This window comes from Canis aureus, chromosome 19 (assembly GCF_053574225.1).
Source record: "Canis aureus isolate CA01 chromosome 19, VMU_Caureus_v.1.0, whole genome shotgun sequence".
Classification (NCBI taxonomy): domain Eukaryota; kingdom Metazoa; phylum Chordata; class Mammalia; order Carnivora; family Canidae; genus Canis; species Canis aureus.
Genome location: NC_135629.1, coordinates 3,513,599 through 3,540,221, shown reverse-complemented (window position 1 = coordinate 3,540,221; position 26,623 = coordinate 3,513,599). Strand labels below are relative to the sequence as shown.

The 26,623-nt window shown below is 50.5% G+C and overlaps 2 protein-coding genes and 1 long non-coding RNA gene across 3 annotated transcripts in view; 1 reads left to right on the top strand and 2 right to left on the bottom strand.

The window, feature by feature from the left end:
* The window catches only part of LOC144289458 (uncharacterized), a 41,903-nt gene extending 36,609 nt beyond the window's left edge, over positions 1-5,294 (top strand). The window contains exon 3 of the long non-coding RNA XR_013357344.1: positions 4,830-5,294. This is a non-coding gene — a long non-coding RNA (uncharacterized LOC144289458). The remainder of the gene's footprint in view (positions 1-4,829) is intronic.
* A 431-nt stretch (positions 5,295-5,725) lies between these two features.
* LOC144289457 (E3 ubiquitin-protein ligase makorin-1-like) lies at positions 5,726-7,407 on the bottom strand. The gene is given in 2 exon segments (XM_077857614.1): positions 5,726-6,277; positions 6,280-7,407. Coding segments are annotated over 2 exon segments (1,251 nt in total). The 5' UTR covers positions 7,196-7,407; the 3' UTR covers positions 5,726-5,942.
* An 8,190-nt stretch (positions 7,408-15,597) lies between these two features.
* LOC144291076 (uncharacterized) lies at positions 15,598-25,990 on the bottom strand. The gene is made up of 4 exons (XM_077860833.1): positions 25,931-25,990; positions 25,607-25,786; positions 24,987-25,258; positions 15,598-18,756 (listed from the first exon to the last, which is right to left on the bottom strand). Exons 1-4 carry the CDS (start codon positions 25,988-25,990, stop codon positions 18,579-18,581), a joined length of 690 nt encoding a protein of 229 aa, XP_077716959.1. The 3' UTR covers positions 15,598-18,578.
* Between the last annotated feature and the right edge of the window lie 633 nt (positions 25,991-26,623).

Here is a 26,623-nt window from a genome sequence, read left to right as displayed (position 1 = left end):
TCAACAGTTATACTGAAGGTCCTTGCCAGTATAATAGATAAGGAAAAGGAATAAATGGCACACAGGAAAGAAAGATGTGAAATTGTCTTTACGTGCAAAAGCACGATTGTGTACACAGAAGACGCTAGGGAACAATTTTTATTCTTATTATTTTGTTATTTATTTATTATTTTATTTATTTATTTGAGAGAGGGAGAAAGGCAAACTCTCCGCTGAGCAGGGAGCCCCATGTGGAGTTCCATCTCAGGAACCTCGGATCAGGACCTGGGCTGAGGCAGATGCTTAACTGACTGAGCTACCCACGGGCTTCAGGAATAATAATTTTTTAAAAAGCTACTAGAACTAACAATGAATAAAAGCAAATTTTCAGGATAAAAATCAACATACAAAAATCCGCGTTTTTCTTTTTCTTTTCTTTTTTTAAAGTAGTTTCCATGCCCAGTGTGGAGTCTAATGTGGGGCTTGAACTCACAACTCTGAATTGAAGACCTGAGCCGAGATCAAGAGATAGACGTTTAACTGAACCAGCCACCCTGGCACCTCTCCACATATTTCTATATCAATGAAAAAGTGGAAAGTGGAATTTAAAAAATAATTTATGATATCATTAAAGATAAAATATGTAGGAATCAATTTAGTAAAAGATGTGTAAGATGTGTCCACTCAAAACTACAAAATCTTACACAGGGAAGTTAGAACAGATCTAGCCGAATGGAGTTCTATATCATATTCATGAGTCAAAAGATCCCATATTATTAAGGTAACAATTATCCTCAAAATGATCTATACATTCATGACAATTCCAATAAAAATCCTGGCTTTTTTAAGAGATAAATTGAGGGTGCCTGGGTGGCTCAGTTGGTTAAGCATCTGACTCTTGATTTCAGCTCAGGTCATGATCTCAGGGTCCTGAGCTGGAGCTCCACATTGGGCTCTATGCTCAGTCAGGAGTCTGCTTGTAGATTCTCTCCCTCTGCCCGTCTCCCAACTTGCACATGCTCAAGCAAGTTCTCTCTCAGAAATAAATAAATAAATAAATCTTAAAAAAAGAGAGAGGTAAACTTACAACCCAATTACAAAATTATGTAGAAATGCAAAAAACCTAAAAGAACCAAAATAATCTTGAAATAGAAGAACAGGGTCAGAAGGTTCACACAATCTTATTCCAAGACTTCCTATAAAGCTATAGCAATCAAGATAGTGTGATACTGATATTAGGATAAACCAATGAAATGATCAATGAAAAAGAGTCCCAAAATAGATCTACACTTATATGGTCAATTGATTTTTTTTACAAAGATACCAAAGTAATTCAATGGGGAAAAATGCTGCTTTTTAAACATATAGTAATATAGTTTTAGAGCTTAAATAATTGAATATCTTTATGGGAAAAGAGAACTTTGCTGTACTGAAAAATTAACTCAAAGAGATCATAAATCTAAATGTAAGAGCTAAAAACTCTTAAAAGTCTAGAAGAAACCATAGGAAAAAAACTTTGTGACACTGGATTAGGCAAAGATTTCTTAAATAGGACACAAAAGGCACCATCTACCAAAAAAATGAAATAAGTACCCTTTTATTATTTTTAAATCACATACTTATTACATATTCTTTATTAGATTGTTGGAAGTCCTTATTGTTTTTTGGATTATGAAATAAATATATCTGTTGTTATAATTTAAATGATGCTGCTCATAGACAACCCTAAGGAATACATGCACACATTATCATATAAGGTTTTAAAAAATAGTAATGGAATTATAATACATCTATTATTCTATAACTTGTTTTTCTCCACTTGAAATAAACAATGGACAATATTCCCTATCAGCACATCAGGACTTTTGCTAACAATGTTTGTATATTTATTTTGTCATGTGCTACTATTTCTGCATGACATATCACTAAGTGTGTGACTGGGTAAGCACAGTTTAAATTTAGGTAGATCCTTGCTAATTGCTCTTGCTAAAAGTTGCATCAATTTATATTCTCACCAATAATAGAGGAGGGTGCTTGCTTTCTGATAGGCTCACTATCAATGGATGTTATCACTCTTGTTACTTGTATAATTTTTTGTGTGTGGCCCATCTGCTAAATGAACAATGGTACCTCATTGTTGTTTTTAATTATCATTTATTTGACTATAAATGAAGGCATGCTTTCCTTTCATATGTTTATCGACCATTATATTTCTTCTTGTGCAAATTGCCTATTTTTCTATTGCGTTGTTTGTCTTTTCCTTATCGATTTTTAGGAACACTTTGCATATTATAGATATTGACTGTTGCTTCATTATAAGGATTGCAAATACCCTTTCTCAGTCTATTGTTTGTCCTTTAAGTTTGTGTATAGTATCTTTCACTATACAGAAGCTGGAACTTTTTATGTAGTCCAGTGAATCAATCCTTTTCTTTATTTTCTGCTCTCTGTGCAATGCTTAGAGAATCTCACCCTACCACAAAGTTACAAAAAAAGCTGTGTTTTTTCTTCATGTAGTGAATTCCTGTGTTTCAATTATACTGGTGATATTTTATTTTATTTTATTTTTTATAAAGATTTTATTTATTTATTCATTAGAGACACAAAGAGAGATAGAGGCAGAGACACAGGCAGAGAGAGAAGCAGGCTCCATGCAGGGAGGCTGACGTGGGACTCGATCCTGGGTCTCTAGGATCAGGCCCTGGACTGAAGGCAGGCACTAAACCACTGAGCCACCCAGGCTGCCCTACTGGTGATATTTTAATGCTTGATCTGGGTATTGGGTACATTTTTTATATTTTTCTGCTTAATCTTTTGTGTGCCTGATATCCTCCACAATGTTTTTGTGAAGAAATAAAGGGGGGGAGGAGAACCTAATACTTTTTTGATGGGTTTGCACTACCAGAAAAACTCTAAATCTGGCAAAAACAAACAAACAACACAAGACTCTGTGATATTATCACTGAATCTAAGCAATCTCTAATGTCTGGAATCTGCACTATTAGGAACTAGCTACTAAAGAGATGAGAGCCCCAATGCCCACCTCAGACACAGCCACAGAGAAGGAGGGGCAGGAATCACCACTCAGAGAGCAGAACTGGGGCAACTGAACAGCCTGCCTAAGAGGCTGCAAAGAGTTCCTGACATATGAATGACCTTGCCAACGTTATAGCAAGTGATAGACACCAGTCACAAAAGACCACAGAGTGTATGGATGCCTTTATATGAAAATTTCATAATAGAGACAGAAAGTAGATTAGTGGTTGCCAGGGCTGGGAGGAAGGAGAGATGTAGAGTGACTGCTAATGGGTACAGGGTTTTTTGGGCGGCGGGGGGGGTGTATTAATATCTTCTCAACTTAGATTGTAATTGTGGCTGCATAACTCTGAATATATATGAATATACTAAAAACCCTGGTATACCCATTTGCTGTTGTTCTGCTTTTCCATGTTGTAGTATGAATCAGCATTTCATTCTTTTTATAGCCAAATAATATTCCACTGTAGGGGCAGACTAGTTTGTTTATCTGTTCACCAGTTGACTGGCATTTGGATTATTTCTATTTTTCGGCCACCATAAATAAAAATAATGCTGCCTTGAACGTTGATGCACAAATGTCAGTGTGGAGACAAGTCTCCTTGTCCCCAAGTTTCCAAGTGCCTTGGGTACATAACTTGGAGTTGCATTGCTGGGTCATATGGCAATTCCGTGTCTAACATTTTCCAGTATTCTGAGTTGTGCTATGAGCTAGTGCCCACTGCGGTGGCTAATCATGTACTCTCCCCTTTCCCACGCAAGAGTTGATATCATACTTCTCCTTTCTTTTCTGCACAAGTCACATGGGGGTGATGGGGGAGTTAAGATCTCAACCCGGATGGGACGCCTGGGTGGCTCAGCGGTTGAGCATCTGCCTTTGGCTCAGGGTGTGATCCTGGAGACCCGGGATTGAGTCTCCCCGCAGGGAGCCAGCTTCTCCCACTGCCTGTGTCTCTGCCTCTCTCTCTCTCTCTCTCTGTCTCTTATGAATAAATAAATAAAATATTTTTTTTAATAAAAAGATCTCAACCCAGGGTCACTGGAATTCTGGTCCTAGGGCTGGATGTGTGACGGGAAGAGGCAGTGTGTTCCCTCCAATATACCTTTCCATTGCTGCTATAACAATTTACCGCAAACTAAGAGGCTTAAAATGGCTTCCCTTCAGTATCTCAGTTTCCATGGGTCAAAGGTCAAGGCAGAGCGTGCCTCCACTGGGCTTTTTGCTTAGGGTCTCCCACAGCTGATCAAGGTGTCAGCAGGCTGGACTCTTTTCATGAGGCTCTGGAGGGAGAGCCACTTGCTTGCTGAGGTTGTTGTCAGAATTCAGTTATTAGTTGTAAGATGGGATCTCCCCATTTCTTTGCCAATGTTTCTTTGTGATCATGCTTCAAACCCTCCTCATGCTTTGCATCTCTCTTCCCCTTGCCTATCCCATTCTAACTTCCTCTTCTGCTTTCTTCTTCGGCAACCTGCTGGGGAACGCTCTCTGTTTTTAAGGTCTCACGTGATTACATTGAGCACACCAGGACAATCTAGGATCATTTCCGTACTTCAGGGTCAATGGGTTAGTAATTCTACCTATATCAGCAAAGCTCCATTAGCTATGTGAGAGACAAATTCAGTTTCCAGAGATTAGGGTGGGCATCTTCAGGGTCCATAATTCTGCCTACTATGCTTCCCTCAGGAACAAGCACAGAGTGAAGGAAGCTTATGGATGTTGGATAGTCAAGATGTGAGCTGAATGGGCTTCTGTAATTCTTGCCACCCAGCATCCATTCCCATCCTTCTGAAACCATATCCTGATCTTCTTCTAGGATCACTGCCAGGCCCCCAGTGAGTTGCTGCAGGTGGGCTCCTGACTCAGGCTTAGTGAGTCTGGCCATTGTGTCCTCTTGGCCACAGAGGCCCCCTTCAGGGATGAGCATGTGACCGGAACTAAGGCCAATGAGAACATGGAAAGAAATCTCCTCACTGCGTTTGGACATGCTGCAGCCATTTCGCAGCCAGGAGGCTAGAGCCTGTCTGAAAAGGGACCTACCATGGAAGCAAGAGGAGACTGTGTGGGAGTAAGAATGTCATCTGTGTTCTGATTGAAGCCACCTGAAGCATTCCAACCTGGAATTTTCAGTTCTGTGAACTAATGAATTCCCTTTTATCTTAAACATATACAATTAAATGAACACCTAAAGTGTGTGCTTGAGGATATATATCTGTGGAAATATATGGTCTTTGATGGTTTGATTCTAAGTGGAGCAGACAGATAAGAACCAGAGGCATGGACCAGGATATTTCATAAGTGGGGAGAGGCTGTGCTGGGAGGGAGAGGTTAGGGGGCTATTTTTATAGAAGAGATTTTTTTTCATATTGGAGAACTCTTATCTTTAATATAATTTCCCATATACTCTTTACCTAGATTTACCAATTGTTTACATCTTGCCCCTTTTGCTTTATCCATCGTTCTGTATTACCATGGACATATACATATGTGGATTTTCTGAACCATTTGAGAGTTTGTTGGAGACCTGATGCCCCTTTCCTATTATATATTTCAATGTGTGTGTCCTAAGACCAAGAATATTTTCTTAACATAAACACAAAACACTTAATCAAAATCCGGACAATATGATACAGGACAAGACTGTTCTCTAATCCCACAACCATATTCAAATGTCATCAATTGTTTCAGGAGTATCCTTTATTTATTTTTTTATTTTTTTATTTTTGTAACTTTTTTTTAAACAGAGAAAAACGACACACTCCTTGGGGGAAGGTGAGGGATTGAGAAGACAGGCCCTGGGTAAAAATAATCACGACAGCACCTGGAGTTGATAGGCCTTCCTAGGAGAGACACGGGCACTGCCACACCAGCACAGGGGACAGCTACTGTCTGAGGCTCAGCAGACCAGTTCACACGCCACGCAAAGCTGCTATAGATCCAAGTCATAAAAATCTTCCAGCTCATCATGAAACAAGTCCCACTCGTCTTCAGAGTCTGTCAGGTCGTAGTCCCCACCTGCAGCCAAAAGCATAAGCAACATCTCACCCAGCTCAAAGGTGACAACCTCCTCTTCTTCGTTGTCAAAGGGGTTGCTGTTCTCTCTTTCCTCAATGAGCTCCCAGAAGTGGTTCCTTCGTTGGGCCCAGTATCTGCTTGATGTTACCACTTTCTGTCTCTGTGGCTCCTCTCTACGGCCATCAGGGTACACATGCTTGTAAAAACAGTTCCCTCCAAATGGGCAGCTCCCACGTCCTTCATCAAAATGCACGCCTTGTTGCTCATTGCCTCCTTGTATTTCTGAATGAGTTTCTGCTTCTCTTCTTTCTCCTCCACCCAGTACTCACTTGGGATGACAAAGTTAGATGTGATCCGGCATTCGGGGCAGGACTTTATGATCTTGCTCTCAAATTGCTTAGCACTCCTCCACTTGCGAATACACCTGAGACAGTAAGTGTGGTTGCAGTTGGAGAGAATCCCAAAGCGACGCTCACTGGGGTTGGCTTTCTCATAGACCACCTCCATGCAGATCCCACACACCATGTCCTTACTGCGCTGGACAGCAAATGAGAGCTCCATGTCCTTCTCATGGGCCTCAATGCAAGATTTTATATGTTGTGATCTCTGGGCGGCATCCATTGGATGGAGGACCTGCAGCCCACACATGTCACACGAGTCTCCGTGGAGATATACACAGTTCTCCCCATACCGGTACTCTCCCACTGCAGCATAGGGGCAAAGCTGCTTCTTGGTTTCCACTGCTGTCTGTTCTTTCTCGGATTCTTCCTTGGTCACAGAGCCCTGTGGGGGTGCTTCAGTGCAGGAAGGGGCAGTACGGCCACAGTAGGGCTGCCCGGGAACAAACTCAATGGCATTCACCCAGTCTTCTGAACCTGCGCCGACAGTAGCAAAGTTTGAATTTCTGGACTCTGCTTCGCCCATATTCATTTCAACAACTGGTCCAACTCCCGATGAGAGACTTGAGGAAGCAGCAAGAGATGATTTTGCAGTTAGATCTGCAGCAGTCACTTCTTCCTGTTTCAATGGCTTGCTATGTTCATATCTGCAGCGGTCTCTGTAAATACAGTATCCTCGCTGAAAATACTTGCACACTACACCATAAGGACTGTCAGAGAGATCATGCGAATAGCGACAGTTATCTCCTTCTTTACAAACCCCGTGCATGAAATACCTTAGCTCCTAGTTTTTCTTCTTGCTTTTGGTATGGGTTGAAGTGGTGGACTCGGAGCTGATGTCCAAGAAAGAATTCTTAAGAGGTCTTCAGTTCAAAAAAGGTGGTTTTACCAAAACAAAGGGACTAGGTTCTTGGACTGAAAGATCTGCGGCCCAGGAGTATCCTTTAAGAGCTATTTCTGTCCTGGTCTAGGATCCAGTGGAGGATTACATGTTGTTGGGTCCCTTTTGTCCAAGACATGATTAAAAAAAAAGATTATTTATTCATGAGAGACACAGAGAGGGAGGCAGAGACACAGGCAGAGGGAGAAGCAGGCTGCCTGTGGGGAACCTGATGTGGGACTTGATCCCAGGACTCCGGGATCATGACTGAGCCAGAAGCACACACTCAACCACTGAGCCACTCAGCTGCCCCCAGGAGATGATATTTGAATGTAGCTTGGCGTCTTTGACCTCCCCGGGAGTAGAATCTGCCAGAAGACCAAGAGCCTCAGTGGGATAGAGCTCCACAGCTAGCCTACTGTTCTCCATGCAGGTGGAGATTTGGGCTTCTCAGGATACTTTTAAGACAACTACTAGTGGCTCAGGAAACACAAACCTTCAATTTCTTCAGAGAACAAGTAGTCTGCAGTGGGAGTTCTGGACATGGCACAGCAGCTTGGTGAAATTATCAGGGACCCAGACTCTTCTTGTCTTTCTGCTCAGCATCCTCACCATGTCCCCCAGGCAGCTGCCCACGCCCACATGTCATGTCCTAACACAAGTTGGTTCAAAGAGTGTGTATTTGTTTTCTAAGGCTGCCATAACAGGCACCACAGGCCAGGCAGCTTCAACAACAGATATTTATTTTCTTACTGTTCTGGAGGCCTGAAGCCTGATATCCAGGTGTCAGCAGGGCTGTTGTCATTGAGGCTTCTCTCTGGTGTGCAGATGGCCACCTTCTCCCTGTGCCCTCGCGTAGGTGTTCCTCTGTGCGTGTCTGGATCCTAATCTTTTCTTGTTATAAGGACCTTGTCAGAATGCATTAGGGAGAACTCATATGACCTCATTTCACCTCAATCACCTCTTCAAAGGCCCTGTTTCCAAATACAATCATGTCTGAGTCCCTGGAGGTTAGGATCTTTTTTTTTTTTTAATTTAAAGATTTTATTTATTTATTCATGAAAGACACAGAGAGAGAGGCAGAGACACAGGCAGAGGGAGAAGCAGGCTCCATGCAGGGAGCCCGATGTGGGACTCAATCCCAGGTCTGTAGGATCAGGCCCTGGGCTGAAGGCAGGCACCAAACCGCTGAGCCACCCAGGGATCCCAGGTTAGGATCTTAATATATGAATTTAGGGGAGACTCAATGCAGCCCATAACAGGGAGAAGGGGACGATGACGATCCTCCTCATGTTTCTCTCTTGTCTGAGAGGACAATTATCCCCAGAAGTCCTGGGCAGACTTGAAAAAGTATAGACTGGGGCACCTGGGGGGTGCTCAGTCAGTTAAGTCTTTGCCTTCGGGGGATCCCTGGGTGGCGCAGCGGTTTGGCGCCTGCCTTTGGCCCAGGGCGCAGTCCTGGAGACCCGGGATCGAATCCCACGTCGGGCTCCTGGTGCATGGAGCCTGCTTCTCCCTCTGCCTGTGTCTCTGCCTCTCTCTCTCTCTCTCTGTGTGTGACTATCATAAATAAATAAAAAATTAAAAAAAAAAAAAGTCTTTGCCTTCGGTTCAGGTCATGATACTGTGTGTTCTGGGTTGGAGCCCTGCATTGGGCTCCCTGCTCAGTGGGGAGCCTGTTTCTCAGTCCGCCTGCTGTTCCCCCTGCTTGTGCTGTCTCTCTCTCTCCCTCTGACAAATAAATAAATAAATAAAATTTAAAAAAGAAAAGAAAAGTATAGATTATTAAGTTGCACCTTTGAAGGGTGGAAATAGCCAGGAGGCCTGGCTCCCAATCCCAGCTTTGTTACCCACAGGCCGCTTGCCTTTGTGCAGCCTGCTTCCCTCCTCGCAGCCCTGTCCACCTGTAAGGTGAAGTGCATCTACTAATGACAGTAATAATAGCTACCATTTCTGGAGCTCGGTGTCATAGCAGGAGCTGGGACATCCTCTGTGCCTCCCAGCCCCTGGCAGGGGGTGCATGTCATGCAGGCACAGGACCCATGCACCTGCTGTGACCTGCTCAAGGGGCAAAAACACCACTCTTGGAAGATCCCTTAGGTCATCCACAGAGGGCTGAGTACCCCAGTTTTGATTCATGGCCCTGTGCACAAACATATGTGCAAAAGCATAGACTGTCCAAAGTATCTCTCCTGTTTTAAAACACTATCTACATGGAACTTACGTATGTGCTCTTCTGTGACTTCCTTCTCTCACAGTGTCATTGGCAAGGCTCCTCCACATTGATGCGTGGTATTGTCCTCTATGTTCACGGCTGTCCATACTCCACTGTGTGGCTATGATACGATTCCTTTCTCCTTTCTCCTTTCTCCTCCCTCCTGGGAGGATCGTTAGATTGGGTTGCTTTCAGGTGTGTTGTTACTTCGGGTGTGGATATATCCCAATCCTTTGATGCTGTGGAGAACTTTGCCCATGACCAGCACCCATCTCTTTATTAGCATTGCCATCTGCTGCCAAGACTCTTTCCGCTGTGTGTCTCATACCCGTCCCGACTGCTGTAAGGATTCCCAAGGAAATAAGCCCATCCGATGCGCCTTGGCAGCATTGCCTCTCTGTCTTGCTTCTCAATCCAGTAATTGTATGTGGCTCTTTGCAGATAACTATTGTTATCTATTTATCTATTGCCGCATTTTTAAAAACTATCCTGTGGGATGCCTGGGTGGCTCAGTCCATTAAGGTCTGGTCAGGTCATGATCCCAGGGTTCTGGGATCAAGTCTCCCATCAGGCTCCTTGCTCAGCAGGGAGCCTACTTCTCCTCCTGCCTGCAGCTCCTCCTGCTTGTGCTCACACTCTCTCTCTCTGACAAATAAATAAATAAAATCTTTTTTTTTTTTAATCGAAAAACTACCCTGAATTGTAGTGGCTTAAAACATACTGTATCCCACAAAACTTGGGTCAGGAATTTGTTTTAAGATGTTATTTATTCATTCATGAGAGACAGAGAGAGAGAGGCAGAGACACAGGCAGAGGGAGAGGAAGGCTCCCTGCAGGGAGCCCGATGTGGGACTCCAGGATCAGGGCCTGGGCTGAAGGCGGCGCTAAACCGCCGAGCCACCTGGGCTGCCCCTATCTGCTCCATGACATCTGGAGCTTCAGCCAGGACGGTTCAAACATTGGTGACTCGTTCTCAGCATGCAGTCTCTCCACTTGGCTAGCTAGAGCTTCTTCATGGCCTGACCTCAGGGTAGCTGGACTTTTTACCTGGTAGCTCAGGACTCCCATGGAGAGGGTTTCAAGAGACAAGAGGTGGAAGCTAATAATTGAAGCCCTGGAATTGGAAATGTAGTGTCCCTTCCACCATCTTCTCTTGTCAAGTAGTCACAGAGACCACCCCAGACTCCAGGGAAGGGGACATCTCTCTCAGTAACAGAGAATTTGTGGTCAACTTTAATCTATCACAACTTGAATTACCAAGACTCTTTAGTTGTGGGAGACAAAAAACCCACTTCAGACTGGCTAAAGGAGAAACACGAGAGGGGCTGTATTATTGGCTCATGTAACTCGAAAGTCAGGGACATGTATCGGCTTTAGGCACAGGGGTTTAGGAGTCCGGGGGGAGGGTTGGCCTTAACCCCAGGCTTCAGGGATGCCTATATGTCCAGATGCTGATAGAGCTTGCAGTGCCTCTAGCACCCATCTGTACCCTGGCTGTCACCCACAGCTGGCTTGACCCTTTCCAGGAAAGCCTCTCGGGAAAGGCAACATTTGGGCAGAGACCCAAAGTAAGGGAAGAAGCCATGTGGATAATTGGGTACAAGAAACAACAGGTGCAAATGTCCTCCGGCAGGCATGTGCCAGATATATTTGAGAGACAGCAAGGAAGCCATTTGGACTAGACTTGAGCCTACCAAGGGAATGAGGTGAGAGAGACAAAGAGGGAACTGATGGTGTGGGTTCCTCTGAGTGAGGCAGGAGCCCTGAGTAGGTGTGAAGTGGAGCAGGGACAGGGTCTGACTTATACTTCCACAGGATCCCTCTGGCTGCTGTGTTTCTGAATGGACAGAAGGAAACTGAGGGACTTCCACTGAGGAAGCTAGTCCAATAATCTGCACGAAATGATGGGGAGGCAGTAGCTGTGTTGATGCCAGGAGGTGGTCAGATTTGGGAATGACACATTGAAAGTGGGTGTGGGAGAGGGAGCGGGAGAGGGAAGGATGTGGCGGACCCTGGCTTACACCTGACTATCTTCTAGGGATTGTCATTGTGGCCACTTCCCTGCTCGCTCCTTCCCCATTACACCCCTCCAGTTAGTCCCTCCTGCCCACAAGGTGGCAGAGTAATTTCCAAAAGTAAACTTAACCCATCCTACCAGGGAAATTCCAGACTTTTTATTTCTTCATCTTAATAGACTATTTCTACATGATTCAGAAAATATATAATGAGCCCATTGAACCCATGATCCTGCCAGTAATAGAAATTTACCTTTTAGAAACAATTTGGTGGGATCCCTGAGTGGCTCAGTGGTTGAGCGTCTGCCTTCAGCTCAGGGCGTGATCCCAGGGTCCTGGGATCAGGTCCCACATCAGGTTCCCCGCAAGGAGCCTGCTTTTCCCTCTGCCTGTGTCTCTGCCTCTCCCTGTGTCTCTCATGAATAAATAAATAAAATCTTTAAAAAATAGAAACAATTTGGTTTATAAAGACAGAAATTGATTTAAAGTAAAAAGATTAACAAAATAGCACAGGTATGAAGAGATGTGACAAACAATTCAGAACATGGTAATGGATGTGACCTGGCTTTGGGGAGGCTTGCCATGCACCTGGGCCTCCCCCTACACCCCAGCCATTCTGAGTGGCTGCTTTCTCCAGAACATGCTGGATCCTTTCACCCTCCTGTCTTTGCACGTGCTGCTCCTCTGGCTAGCTCTCAAGTGTCACCTCTGAGGGTTTCTTTGCAAGTCATTTATTTTTCACATTAAAATTCGTAATCCATCTGGAATTTATTTGGATATATGAGGGGTCAATTTTATTTTCTTCCTGTGCCAGCACCAAGTATTTCACGATCTACCCTCCCCCACTGCCTTGAAATACTACTTTTGTCAAGTATTATATACTCTTCCACACACCGGAACCTATTTCTGGGTTCTCTCTTCTTCCCCATGGTCTATTCTTATGCCAACACCATGTTGATTTGATTATAGCAGCTTTACAGTATGTTCTTATTTTTGGTAAGGTGAAAACCCCGTGTCGTTCTTTTTCCAATTCTCCTTGGTTATTCCTGGGCATTTATTTTGCCATGCGATCTTTGAGGTCCATTTTACCTAGGTTTTTAAATCACCCTAAACACATTTAATTTGCATTTAGAAACTGTGGAGGAATCGACATTTTATGGCATTAAGTTTTTCCATCCAGGAACATGGCATGACTTGCTCTTATTTTTCAGGCTTCCAGAAGATTCAATTCCATTACGCCTTTAGACTTTTACTTCATATGCCTCATTTCCATAAACAATATACAGAACTGTTTTGTGTCTAAAATTATGCCATTTCTTTCTTTGACAAAGACATTACTTGCCTTGTACCTGCCCATACAATGTGACTGCAGCACGGCACTCCATTCAAAGAGCTTTCCACTGTTTATCCAATACCCTCAAGATGGGCCCTTAGTTTGCATTCAAAGTTTCTTTCTTTCTTTTAATGATTTTTTTTTAAAAAAAGATTTTATTTGAGAGAGAGAATGAGTGAGAGAGAGAGAGAGAGCACAAGTAGGGGAAAGAGAGGGAGAGGGAGAAGCAGACTCCCCACCGAGCAGGGAGCAGGACTCGGGGCTCCATCCCAGGACCCTGGGACCTGACCTGAGCTGAAGGCAGGCACTTCACGGACTGAGCCATCCAAGTGCCCCAAAGTTTCTTTAAAAAATTTTTTTTCTTTCTCTCTCTCGCTTTCAATAATGCCCCATGACTATCCTTGCCCACGTCTCTTTTGTTCATGTGTGAGATCTCTCATATGGCTAGAAGAGGACTTGCTGGGTTGCGTGGCATTTCTATCTTCAACTCTCTAGGTGCAACCAAATTACCCTGCAAAATACTGAATACCAGTTTACACTTTGGTCAAGAGGGCAGGAGAATTTTTTTTTCTCTACATTCTAGTCAGTGATGGGAAACTTCTGTTCCAACTCTTCTTGCAAGGTTCTGTTCTTCTTCATCTTTATATTTTGTTAATATTTTTTTCTTTATTTATTTATGATAGTCACACAGAGAGAGAGAGAGAGAGGCAGAGACACAGGCAGAGGGAGAAGCAGGCTCCATGCCCCGGGAGCCCGACGTGGGATTCGATCCCGGGACTCCAGGATGGCGCCCTGGGCCAAAGGCAGGCGCCAAACCACTGCGCCACCCAGGGATCCCCATCTTTATATTTTTTAACGAAATTTTTTTCCATTTTGGTTTTAATCTTTAGGGTTTTTATTAATCTTTACTTTTTTGTATGGGATATACATGTGAGTATGTGTGACTGTGTATATCTATCTCTATCTCAATCTCTGTATCTCTATCCATCTGTGGAGTTTCAACAGTAACCGAAGCTTACACAGTAGAAAGTCCTCTCTGATCCCTAACCCCAGCCACCCACACCTCTGTCCTTTTGTGTGTGCCAGCAATTGTTAATGATTTCTTCTGTTTTCCATCCAGAGAAAGTCTATAAATATGTACACAAACATCTTCTCTCCTATCTTCGTTTGCAATCAAATGGTAGCACACCACACTTACTTTTGTGCACTTTTAGTTTTCTGCTAAATCTATTTGGGGATCACTCAATATCCTTACTTCTCCTTCCTTCCTTCCTTCCTTCCTTCCTTCCTTCCTTCCTTCCTTCCTTCCTTCCTTCCTTCCTTCCTTCTTTTTTTCCTTCCTTCCTCTCTCTTTTTCTTCTTTTTCTCCCACAATAGCAGCACAACTATTCTATTTTTTGGTCGGATGACAATACTTTTACCATCTCTTTTACACAAACATCTTTTGTTTCTAATTATTTGCCACAAAGTATAAAGCTACAGTGAATGTCCTTACAAATTTCACAAGTGTAAGGGCATATCTATACCCCATAAATGGAATCATTGGTTCAAAGCATACATGTGTTTGTAAATATGATAGTGTTACATTGCCTGTCCTACTCCAAAAGGGCATCAGTTGATGCTCCCACCAGCCTGTCTCCCCACTCCTTAGGAACATAATATGTAATCAAATGTTTTGATATGGCTAATACTGATAGATATGAGATGGTATCTCAAAGTGTTTTAGGATTTATTTTCAAACAGCATTATGTGGTATAATTTACACCATAGAGTTTATTCATTTTAAATGTACATTTCGTAAATTTTAGCAAATTTATGAAGTTGCAACCATCACCACAATCTGATTTTAGAATATTTCTCTTCCCAAATCTTTCAATGTGTTTTAAATTTTCATTTCTGAGTGAGACTGAGCATGTTTTTATCAACCTAAGAGCCATTTCTAGTTCCTTTTTTTTTTTTTTTAAAGATTTTATTTATTTATTCATGAGAGAGAGAGAGAGAGGCAGAGACACAGGCAGAGGGAGAAGCAGGCCCCATGCAGGGAGCCCGACTCGATCCCGGGTCTCCAGGATCACGCCCTGGACCGAAGGCAGGCACTAAACCCCTGAGCCACCCGGGCTGCCCCATTTCTAGTTCCTTTTCTGTAAACTTTCTGTTCATACCCTTGGCCTATTTTTCCTCATATTTTTGTCTTATTAATTTGTAGGGACTCTTTATATCTTATGCTCTCAGACTAGGATAAGTGCCTCTCCCCCAAGCACCCTGTGTTTTCAATTCTTATAGGTTGGAATGAACAGGATCTCTTAATGTGCCTGTATCTCCACCACCCTGTGAGTTGTCTGCACAAGGTGACTATATCTGGTTTCATTCTATGCCTCCACCTCTCGGCATAGGACCTGACCCAGAGGAGGTCGCTGCGAATATACTTGCATTCAATATTTGTAAATATATGTTCTTTGCCCCTCAGAGTTCCCATCACAATTTGTGATGATGTATTACTCTGTGTAGTTATGTCTGACTGTTCCCTGTGGATAGGTACCATGGATGTTTTAGTCGATACTCTATACCCGGAGTCCAAAACACTATGGCCAAACACATTATTTTAAAGTGTTTAAATATTTTAAATATTTTAAATATTAAATATTAAATAAATTAATATTTAAATTTAATTATTAAATATTTTAATAATATGTTAAATATTTTAAAGTATTTTTTTTTATTTCAAAAAAAAAAAAAAGATATGTTGGTGACAATGAGTCACTGCATGGGTCCCTGAGACTTGGATTGCCAGTTTTCTTTTCTTTCTTTCTTTTTTTTTTTTTTTAAGATTTTATTTATTTATTCATGAGAGACAGAGAGAGGAGAGGCAGAGACACAGGCAGAGGGAAAAGCAGGCTCCATGCAGGGAGCCGGACGTGGGACTCATTCCAGGGTCTCCAGGATCAGGCCCTGGGCTGAAGGTGGCGCTAAACCGCTGAGCCACCTGGGCTGCCCCTGGATTGCCAGTTTTCAAGGCCTGGATTACAAAACTCTTTTTAAATACACGCTTATGAGTAATTCACATAACCCTGGAGGGAGGTTTGCAGAAGCAGACCTGAGGCTCAGCGAAGGAAAACATCTTGCCTGAGGCCACCCAGCAAGAAGAGGGGTGAGTGTGTATGCTGGGGGGGTGGGAGGGGAGTCCTGGCCCAAAGCCCTGCCTTAACCCAAAATCCTCTCCAGGGAGGGCACTTCTGAGGGAACAGGGAGCTAATTCTCTGAATCTTTGGGCAAAGCCTCTTGCAGGGTTTGTCTCAAGTGCACCTGAGCAGGGTGAGACTTAGCCTCGTGTCTGATTTGCCCCTTCCAGCCTGCAGACAGGCTGGCTAGACTCCCACCTGGAAGCCCAGTGGGGCTGTGGCCTTCTCTGGTTCTACTTACTTCACTGTCCATGCTCCACGCATAAGCAATTAATCATCACCACCTCATGACAACTCGGGCATAATTATCTTGTATTTTGAGTGAAGTCTCACCCGGTGGCCCGGGCTTTCCTGGAGAGGCCATGGCTCCCTGAGAACACAGGGTGAGATGTGTTCCCTGCCCCAACAAGCAAGGAAGGCGCACCTTGCTCGGTGATCCTCTCTCCCTTAATTCCCAAGCCTCTCTGGACTTGCCGATGGGGCAGATTGGTGGAGCCAGGCGTCCTGATGCTCGGGTGAGCAGAACACAGGGGGAGGGTAGAGGGGAATGGTCCAACAATAAGGAGAGATGATAATGATAGCAGGGCCTAGTCTGGCCCACTTGCTCTGGCCTCCTCTTGTCCTCATTCGCTTGTTCCCAAACTTGCGCCTGATGCCAGACCAGTTGTCGCTGGAGATTCCAGCCCCTGGGCTATTGCTGGGGAACAAAACAGACTCCCTTTCTGCAGGACAGGAGAGCTGGCAAGTTGTATATACAGAGAGGAGACTATTTTACATCATGCTAAGTACTCACTAGAAAAGAAATATATGGTACAGACCAAGAAAAATCTGAAGGCTCAGTTTTTCTCTGAGGGGTGACATTTGAGCAGAGGCAGCACACACTCTGGGTAGAGGGAACAGCAGACACAAAGGCCCTGGGGTGGGAATGTTTTGGCTTGTTCAAAGAACAGAGGGAACGCCCCTGTAGCTGGAGCAAGAAAGAGAGAAAACAGGTCTGAATGACCAGCAGAGGCTGTTACGGGTTCCAGAGGAGTTTGGCTTTTATACTAAATTCAGTGGACACAGTCTAAGAAAGGACTTATTGCCAACTAAGCTGGGTGACCTCTGGCAGTGTGCTAGGTCCATAATTTCCTGCCATCCATCTATCCTTTCACAAAACTCTTATGGAGCATCCGCGGGATGTCAGCCCAGCCCTGCGGACAGGGCAGTGACATAACAAAGCCCCTGCTTCTGGAGGGTCCGCCTCCTGGAGAAAGGACCCCTGCCCGAGCCCTTCTGGAGACTTGGGCTCCCGCGGCCGGCTCCGGGGACCCCGCTCGGGCACCGGCGGCCGCCAGGTGGCGCTCGGCGCCTGCGCAAGGGCCGCCGCTCGGGGGTCGCGGGGCCGGGACCGGACCCCGGCGGGGGGAGGGGCGGGGCCCGCGCTGCAGGTTGTGTGACTTTGGGTTTGACCTGCCTAGAGATGAGCTAATCCCGCCGTATAATAGACTCCGGGGAGATAGGGAAAATGGCTGCGGCGCTATCTGCGTCGCCATGGGGACCATCGCGCGCGCGGGCGGGGCGCGAGCCTGGAAAAATACAGCCTTTGTCGGCGGCGCGTGTCGCTCACGGCGCGGAGACCTCAGGCGGCGGGGCTCGGCGCTCTCTCCTCGGGCGCCCTGGGGCCCCTAGCAGGGCGCGCCTGCGGAGGCGGGTGCGGGCCCCTGGGTGTCCCCAAATTCCTCGGAGGACCCTCTTCCTTGCACGCCCGCACACCCCGTTTTCTGTCACTTCCTCCTACTGTGGCGCCTCTCACACCCGCACACACCCTTCTCTCCCCGCTGGCTGCCGCTTCCCAAGCTGGAGAGGGGTCCCAGCTCGCGTGTCCTGAGCCTACACCGGCAGGCGCAGGGACAAGCCCCGACGACCGCCCCCCCCTGCAGAAACTCAACACACCGCGACCCCCCTGACGCAGACCCGTGCACCCCGAAGGCGCACACCGGGGTGAACGCGGACAGCTGCACACTCATTCACTCCTGGCGCTCACGGGTATGCGTGGATACACGCTTACGGACACCGAGTGGGGTGGGACACCTGCAGACACACCACACTCAGCAGAGTAACACACCCATGGCTGAATCTAAAGGTAGACACGCTCCCCGGTGGCAGAGGACACCACCTCCTGTGTGCACTCCTGAACAGCCTGGGCAGGTACAATGAGGCACTCACGATAAGCTCACCCACATTTGCACACACGGATTTGCACACCCACCCCTTCACGTGTCTACCCACCCCGAGTAACATGCATGCCTACACACGGGCAATATCCCTTCCTCTGTGCGCCCTCAAACAGCCTCAGCTGGGCCCTCTCTGGGCACTCACAGCACACACGCCCGCCCCGTGTTTGGGCGTGGGCTTGCACACCTGCACTTTCTTTAGCACGCTTCTTTGACACACCTGCATGCACTCCAGTGCCCTTTCTTGTTCGGTGCCCGTCCACACTGGCACACGCGAGAATGTCCATCCAAACATGCCGGGCACACCCGAGGGCTCACACGCGGGTGCCCCCGGCAGGCGGGCAAGCGGGCTGGCGGCGGGGCACAGGGCGCCCGGCGTGCCCCCCGCGGACGGCTATCTGCCTGCCCATCAGCGCGCGGATCTGCGGTGGTAAATGATGCATTCGATGGCGGGCGCATTTGTTGTGCGCGCTCTGAAAGGGCTCCGATAATCTGGAAGGCAGAGATAAGGAACACCATTTATTCCGCGGCACTTTGGAAACAATTCCCAGCCCTGTACAACCCCATTCTCGGGCAGCCTCCGGGAGCCGGGCAGATAACGATTGGCTATTCATTATCTTCGCCGGGAACAAAGATTAGCCGGCCGAGATGAAAAATTACCCCGGACAGCGGCGCAGCCCCACGCGGACCCCCCTGCCCGCCGCCGCCCGCGCCTCGGTGCCCCGCCCGGCCCGCGGGCTCTGCGCTCACGCCCTCCGCCCCGCAGCCCCGCCAGCGGCCTCCAGCGCTCCTTCGCGCGGGTGCGCGGCACTGCCCCGGCCCCTCCGTCCATCTGTCCATCCCGTCCAGCCTCTCTTTCCGCGTCCACACTTGTCCCCTGACTGCCTTCCCTCTTCTCTCACTGCTCTCAGAGCCTGCCCCTGCTCCCTTCTGTCTTCTCATCTATTTTTGCTTTGTTTTCCTCTCCCTCTCCTCTGTATCTCTCCCTTGTCTCTCTGTCCATGTCTCTCTCTGGTTAACACTTTCGCCGCTTTTCTTCCCTTGTCTCTGACTCTGCCACTTTTAAGTTGTTTGTTTTTGTCTGTTCCTGCACGTCCTCAACCCACCCCTCCTACTGGTGTCTCTGCCCCTCTATGGCAGTTACTTTTTAAAATCTGTTCTTGGGTCTCCCTGTCTCGTCCCCGTTCTCTTTCTGTCTGGGTCTTTCCATTTCTGGGCCTCCGTGTCTCTCAATCTACCCCTACCCTAGAGGGCCTCGCATCAATGGGTCTCATACCCCGTTCCCTCTTAAGGCTGTGTTCCTGACTGCAGACCAGAGGCTGGGAGGCTCCAGCTGGCTCCCGCCAGCCCAGCCCAGCCCAGCCCAGCCCAGTCCCGCAGAGAGATGACAGGTGGAGTGGAGCTGTAAGACCTGGAACCCCCCTCTGAAAAAATAAGAGAACTAGAAAAGGCCCACTAGACACTCAGGCCCTGCTGGGTTTGTGGGATCTGCTCTTGTGCCCCAGCCCTGGCTCCCCCATGCCCCTCCCCACTCAGGCTGGGAGCCTTGGGAGCGGGTGGTCCCAGCGCGGCCACCTCATTAGAGCAGTTATTCAGCATGGCGCTGGTGTCGGCAGATAAGCCTTATCAGTTCATCTCCCCCTCCCACAGACAGACAGTGCCTTCGAATGGCACCCCGGAGCTCCACTGGCCGCCTGCCCTGCCAGTTAGGGATGGTGGGTGATCTGGGAAGACACACATACTGTGTGTCACCCAGGAACACACTCCTCCCCAGACAACTGGGTAGAGAAACAGACATAGTTCAAAGACAGATTCATACACGCAGATGCCCGCACCCTAGGTAAACAGACACAAACACCCAACACATATCGGTTCATACATGGAGCTATACACAGTTACGCAGACATACTTGGTTACACTCTACACTGTCCATCCTCCCATAATCTGTTTGAAGATACAATGATACACACCCAATACCCAGTGCTGGTAAAGACACACACACACACACACACATACACACACCAATTCATAGACACAGGATACCAAGACACACACTGCTACTGACCCACATAGGGACACACACCAACTTATAAATAAATACTTGGAAATACCCACTTCCCATCATATGATTCATGGACACAATGATCTCACAGATACACAGCCACAGGGGACACACATCCAGTTTCACAGAGACCCTCTCCCACAGGCACTAATAGGGTCATGCGCTGAAACTGCCACATATAATACACAAGGGTCTCTCTCAGGGACCCACAAAACACAGATTCTCAATATACAAACTCTCAAGGACCCACAAGAAGAAATGGGCATACGAATACACTCAGTTTTGCAGACTTCCCATGTGCTCACAAACGCACACAGACACACAGGGGCACTAAGGATAGATATTCTCCTGCATGCACACAGCAAATACATATGCAATGCAGTCACTATCAGCATCAAAGAAAGACCCACAGATAGAAGATGCCCACAGAGATGGGGGGCTGGATACTCCTCTCTGGGACACACACTAGTTTTCCCAGGACCAGGGACTTCCAATCCTTCCAAAGCAAAGCACTTTCTCTTTGGGCCCAAGATCCCCAGGCCACTTACTCACTCCCTGGGCAGCTGGAATGGGACCAGCACCACTAACCACCCCCCCCCACTCCTCCCACTGTGCTGTGGAGGTGAATTTTGAGGTACAGACTTTGGAAGTTCAAGGACCAGATTCCCCTAGCTCACAAACCCAAAAGCAATCTTGACTGAAGACTCTCACACCCCAACTCCTCTGCCTAGCCTTCCAAAGACAAGCCCTCTACTCCCTAGCTCCCTACAGTGAGAGGGGTTCCTTGGGGATGAGCCAGGGACCTGCCTCTTGCTCCACTCCTGAAATGCTCTGGTCTGCTCTGGAGTTGAGGAATTCGAGTCGGAGTATACTTGAGGAAGAGAGAGGCTATGTGTCTACATTTAGCCGAATCAGCCTGGAAGTAAGGGAGGTGTGTGTGCGTGTGTGTGTGTGTGTGCGCGCGCGCGCGCGCGTGCCCGCGCACACGCACGCCCTGGCGCGAGCACCACTCGCCACTCATACCAGATTCTCAAGCTACATTTGGGTGTGAGCACGTGTGCATGCCAGTGTGATCCACATCTCCTGGCTGAGGATGTCCACGCAGCCACAGCTGTGTGCGCTAACGCGTGTGCACACATGTGTGCGTGCATGAGCGCTATTGGAAGCGGGTTGGAGAAGGAGGAGCAGGCAGCTGTGTACGTGTGTGCGCGCTTGTGGCCACGGTTCGTGAGGGTCCCCGGGGAGAGTCTCCAGAAAGATGTCCCGGACTTTCCAAACATACACCCTTGAGAGCAGGGGTGCTCATTTGTGCGCCCCTGCGAGGGCGGGAGTAGTCTGGAGTATGGGCGAGTAGGATGTTGCGCCTTGAGTGCCTCCAGGCCCTAGGCCTGCCGCCCGTCGGCTGGACCAGGGAAACGGGGCGCAGAGCTCAGGGCACCCTCCTGCCCCCCTGCGGCGCTCCCGCCCCCTCAAAGTGCTGTCGAAATAAAAAGCAGCAGCCGCTGCGGCCGGGAGAGGGGAGGGAGAGGTAGCGGGAGCGAGAGGGAGGTAACAAGGCCAGCGCCGCCGGCTCGCCGCTCCAGCCTCTACCTCCTGGCCGCCTTCGCCCCCACCCCAGCCGCCCCCGTCGGCCACCGGGCGAACAAAAGCGCCCGCCGCGCACCATGCGGCCACTCGGCGCGCCGCCCGGGCCCCGCTGGTGACGCCGCCAGCCCGCCGGGGTCCTGTGGGCCCACCTAGCCACACACAGGGCTGTGCGCCCCGCTCCGCTGCGGCCCCGTCCACCCGGGGGCGCCGCCCGCCGCACCTCGCTCGGTAAGTGCCCCCAACTCCGCCCGGCCAGGGCCCTTCCAGCCCCCAGGTTTGGCCCACCCGCCCCGTAAGCGCCGTCCGCCTAGCCCAGTGGCCCCTGCCATGTGGCCTTCGGGATTCGCCCCGGTCCTGCGGGCGGCTCGAACCCCAGGTCATAGGGGCCTAATCCCGAGGGAGTATTTGCGGAGTTGAGGGCAGCAGGCCCGCCTCCGGCCTCTCGCTTTCCCATTTCTCGGATGCAGCCGTACACAGGCCGCGAGCCCGGGTTATCCCCAGTGCCTCGCCCCACCTCCCGGCCCCCGAGCTGGGGTCTTTGTCTCGGCCGCCCCCACCTCCGGGCCACGGCGGCGGAGGCGCCCAAGCCCGGCAGCCGAGCGGCGGCTGCACCTGCCGACTGGTCCCGTGCGCCGGCTTTGCGCGGCTTAACCCGCTCGCTCCTGCGTGCGCCCCCGCGCGCTGCGCCCCCCGGCCCTTTATCCTGGTGGGTGCGGGGGCGGGGGGGAGCGCCGGGTCTGCAAGTCTCCCCTCCTGCCCCAAGCCCCAGTCGGAATCTGTTTAGTGGGATTTCAATAAGAATGGGGCCGCCGCGGGCTCCGGGATCTGCCGCCGGGAGGCGTAGACGGCGGTCTGGGTCTGTCTGGACGCCGGGCATTTAGAATCCTTCAGCCGCGGCCAGGCTTGAACTCCAGGTTGCCCCGACCGCGAGGGGAAAGATCCGGCGTTCAGGGCCCCCGGGAGTGGCGACCGCTCCTTTCCGGGAAAACACGGAAGGAAATTCGTTGTTTTGGAAAAAGCTACGTCTCCCGGGGATCGGGAACATCTGGCGGTGAGCTCCGCGTCTACACAGGCACCTAGTGATGGGATTCGTTTATGAGTAGGCAGGATTGGAGAAGCAGGTAGGGCCAGTGCGGCTGCCCAGGCGTCTGGAGAGCGTTTCCCGGCCGAGCTGACAAATTGCAAACAAATTGCGTCTAACGAAACGGATTTACCAGTTGTCAGGCTGCGGGGCCGCCGGCACCCCGAGCCAACCTCGGCCTTCGGGAAGCCCGGAGAAACGCTGCCCGATTCTGCAGGTCTCAGCCAGGCTCCCGGGGCGGCCCTCAGGCTCGGAGGTGGGTGGTTAGAACATGATAAGGAGGAACACGATCCCCCAGGCTCCTGACCCAGGGTGGGGCAACTTCTCGACCACGGCCCGGGTTTTACAATTCCTAAAGGCCCAGGAGACCGTATAGGGTGGGACAGCCATCATGGAGGCCAGAGGGGAGGGAGCCTTCACAGGTGGGGGGCTGGAAGTGAGCCCCAATGAGCAGAAGGGGCCGTGGGGACGCTGGTCCGGCGCTGCAGAACCCCTCAGGAGCACCGCCCGCAGGCCTGAGCACATCTGAGGCCTTGCCCTATGGGGACTGCTGAACCCCTCTGGCTAAGGCAGCCCCCACTTCCTCCTCAGTCCCCCCTCAAGGCCCATTGCCAGTGTGGGGCTGGGAGGTCGCTGAGTTGACAAATTTCCCCAAGGAAGGCAGCCCCTAAGCAAACTGGTTTCTTTGAATCCCCCCTCCACTGCCAGCCAATTAAATGCCCCTAGGGAAAGGTGGGAAGAATTAGGTTACAAAGACAGGACAAACTTACAGACCCAGAGGGGCTACCTGGGACCACGGAAGTTTAAACAAAGGGTGAGGAGGGAAGGGCCGGGTAGGATGGGGAAGACTGGGCAGCAGACAGCCCTGACCCCGGCGGCCAGGCCCTGTAGACCCAGGCCTCGGATCCCTGTGCTGCCAGCTCCCGGGAGAAAGCATCCTGAGCCGCGGGGACCCATGCTTTCTTTGGGGACCTCAGGCCACTTGAAAAAGGCAGTTAGAAGATTCAGTTTCTCTGCTGCCCTTTCCCGGTCCTTCCTGAAGTCTCCTTCTTATGTAAGGAAAGTGACAGCTTCTCGGTGCGAGCAAAAGGCAGCACCCGCATAAGCAACAACCCTTGGAAATGAACAAAAACATGAAAAAGGGAATGCATCCCTCTGAAGGTGTTCTGAAGACTCTGAATCCTGAGGCTCTAAACAATAAATCTGCTCTTCTCGGGTGCAAGGATGCCCCCTGCAATCCTAGCCGATTTGGGGGGAAGCCCTGATCCTACCCCGCCGTTTGTTTGGGTACAAGTGATAGGATGGTCTCCGCTTTCTACTGGGCAAGATGCCTAGCTAGCGTCTGTCTGGCACACACGGACACTCATGATTGGAGTGGGGGGTGTTTTACTGGCCAGCTGGGCCCTCTCCTCCCTGGAGCCCCTCTTTTTGCTCCCAGGCGGGTTGGTTTCTGCGAGAGAATGCAGCAGTCCCGCGTCCAACGCAGGAGTTTCAATTATAGCGGAGGCCTCCTGCCCAGCCAGCTGCCTGCCTGCCTTTTGGAGGAAGGCAACCCCGGCTCTCCAGAGACTTAGAGGAGCTCCCCCGCCCGTTTTTTTTTTCTCTCTCTCTCTCTCTCTGTCTCTCTCTCTAGGCCAGGACTGCGGGAAGGGAGACTGGTGCGGATCTCCCGAGGCCCCTGCTCAAGCACTGCTTAACTGCCCTGCTAAGCTCCTCTGCCCGGCGATTTTCTGAGCCGCCGAGCGGGGTAATTAAATCCCCAGCGGAGGTCGGTTCTGCGCCGGGCCAGCGGGCAGCTCGGGGCTGCTGTTCAGGCAGGAGCCTGGCCTGGCTGGTCACCTCTATGCCAGCGGTGGCCCAGACGCTGCTCCAGAGGGACTTCGGGGTGTCCCAGAGGAGCTTTTAGCCAAATTCCGAATGATGAAAACCTGCAGACCCACCCAGAATGGGGGTCATTTGAACCATGCCTTTGGGGGAAATAAAGCGAATTACCTGTTTTCCCGAGGGCCTGGCGTGGCCACGTCCCTGCGAGCCGAGTTGCGGATCGCAGCCCCACGGAAAGCTCCCGCTTGGCTCTGGCGTTCATGCCCCGGGGCCGGCAAGCGGCCGGCTGCGTCCTGCGCTGGGTCCCGCAGCCTTGCCCGACGCCGGGGATTGTCCCCGGAGCCGCGGTGTCTTTGATAAGCTCGCGCTAGGCTCCAGGTACGCAAGACAGGCTCGGGGCTCCGGCGATCGCATTTTACGCCTTGATGAAGAATCGTAAGCTAAATGCAAGGAGGAGAGACAGACGAACAGAGGCAGCGAGTCCGCGGCCAGAGCGCGCGTTGCGGGGAAGGAGAGACGGAAGGCACCGAGGCCAGTCACCTGCCCGCCCCGGCCGCGGAGGCCCGGCCGCGGCCTCGCGCTCCCACTCCCCGGCCCCGGCGCGCTGGCCCCGGCTGGCGCCGGCCTCCTTTCAGCGGAGCGGAGTTCCGAGAAGCCCGGGCTGGCCCGCGCGCCCGAGTGGAGCCGAGCGGGAGGCGCGGCGGGCACGGGGCAGGAGGGTCCCTAAGCGCCGGGACGCGCTGGTTCCCAGCCAGAGGGGCTCCGCGCCTTCGGCCCCGCGTCTTTACCTGAGCCAGGGCCTCGGACAGATGATCGGACAGCGGAGGCAGAGGCAGGAGGCCCCTGGCCCGAGCCCGCACCCCCAGGCGCTGCCCGGAACTGGCCTGGGAGAGGGTGACTGGGGCGCGCCCGCGGAGCTGGGCCTGGCCGGGAGCCCCCAGAGCCGAGGGGACCGAGGGCTTTCCTCCCTCCTCGGATTATTAAAAAGTTCATTTCCTGGCGAATCGGGTGACGTCAGGGGCCCGGCGTCGCGGTGGCGGGGCCGCCCGGCCGGAGAAGCCGCCTCCAGTTACCCAATTACCGACTGTCAATCCCGCCGCCCCTCCCCCCACCCTCCCGGGGGTGGCCCGGACCCCCGCCCTCTCCCGGGTCCCGGACCCACCTGGGATCATCCCTCTGGGCTCCTACTCCGAGAGCCGTAGACTCAGCTCAGGAGAGGGGCTGCAGCGCGACGATTACTCCCCTTACCCCCGCACCTGTCTCAATCCCCCCAAAGTTCTTTGTCTCCGGCCCCCCTCCCGCCCCCACCTCCGCCTCCCTGGTCGGCCATAGGCTCCCTTGGAGCCTCGGTGTCCTCCGTCTGTACGACGGGAGAGAGCAAGGCGATTTGTGCTCGGCCGCTCCCCCGCAGAGCTGGGTCTCTGCACTGGAGGTGTGTGGAGAGCAGTTCCAGGTGACTTAGGGGAAGGAGTTCTCAGTGTACCGCCGCCCTCTCCCCAGGGGCCGCCCTAGGGACCCCCGGGGTGGGGGAGAAATGCCTCCTCTTGCCCGGAGGCGTCTCCTTCGAGCCGGCGCCGGCGCCAGTCCGGGTCTCCGCGGCCTCGCCCCAGGCAGTTCGGCCCGCTGGTCTGCGAAGGCCACGCCCGGGAAGGGGACGCCCCCTCCCCCTCTCGGGGGCCGCCGGCCAGGCCACCTCCACCCGGTCAAGCACAGGCCTAAGCGGCCTGTTGTCCGGGACCCAGAAGCCCGCTCGTGTGGCACAGTTCCTCCCCTCCTTGCGCCTGCTGCCCCTCAGCTGTCCCCCC

Coding starts and splice junctions, on each gene's coding strand:
- LOC144291076 (XM_077860833.1), bottom strand. CDS start 25,990: ATGATCCCAGGTGGGTCCGGGACCCGGGAGAGGGCGGGGGTCCGGGCC. Junction 25,259..25,606: donor TGTCCGAGGCCCTGGCTCAG/GTAAAGACGCGG, acceptor CCTTGCATTTAG/CTTACGATTCTTCATCAAGG. Junction 18,757..24,986: donor CCAGGCCCTCGGGAAAACAG/GTAATTCGCTTT, acceptor TCTGCCTTCCAG/ATTATCGGAGCCCTTTCAGA.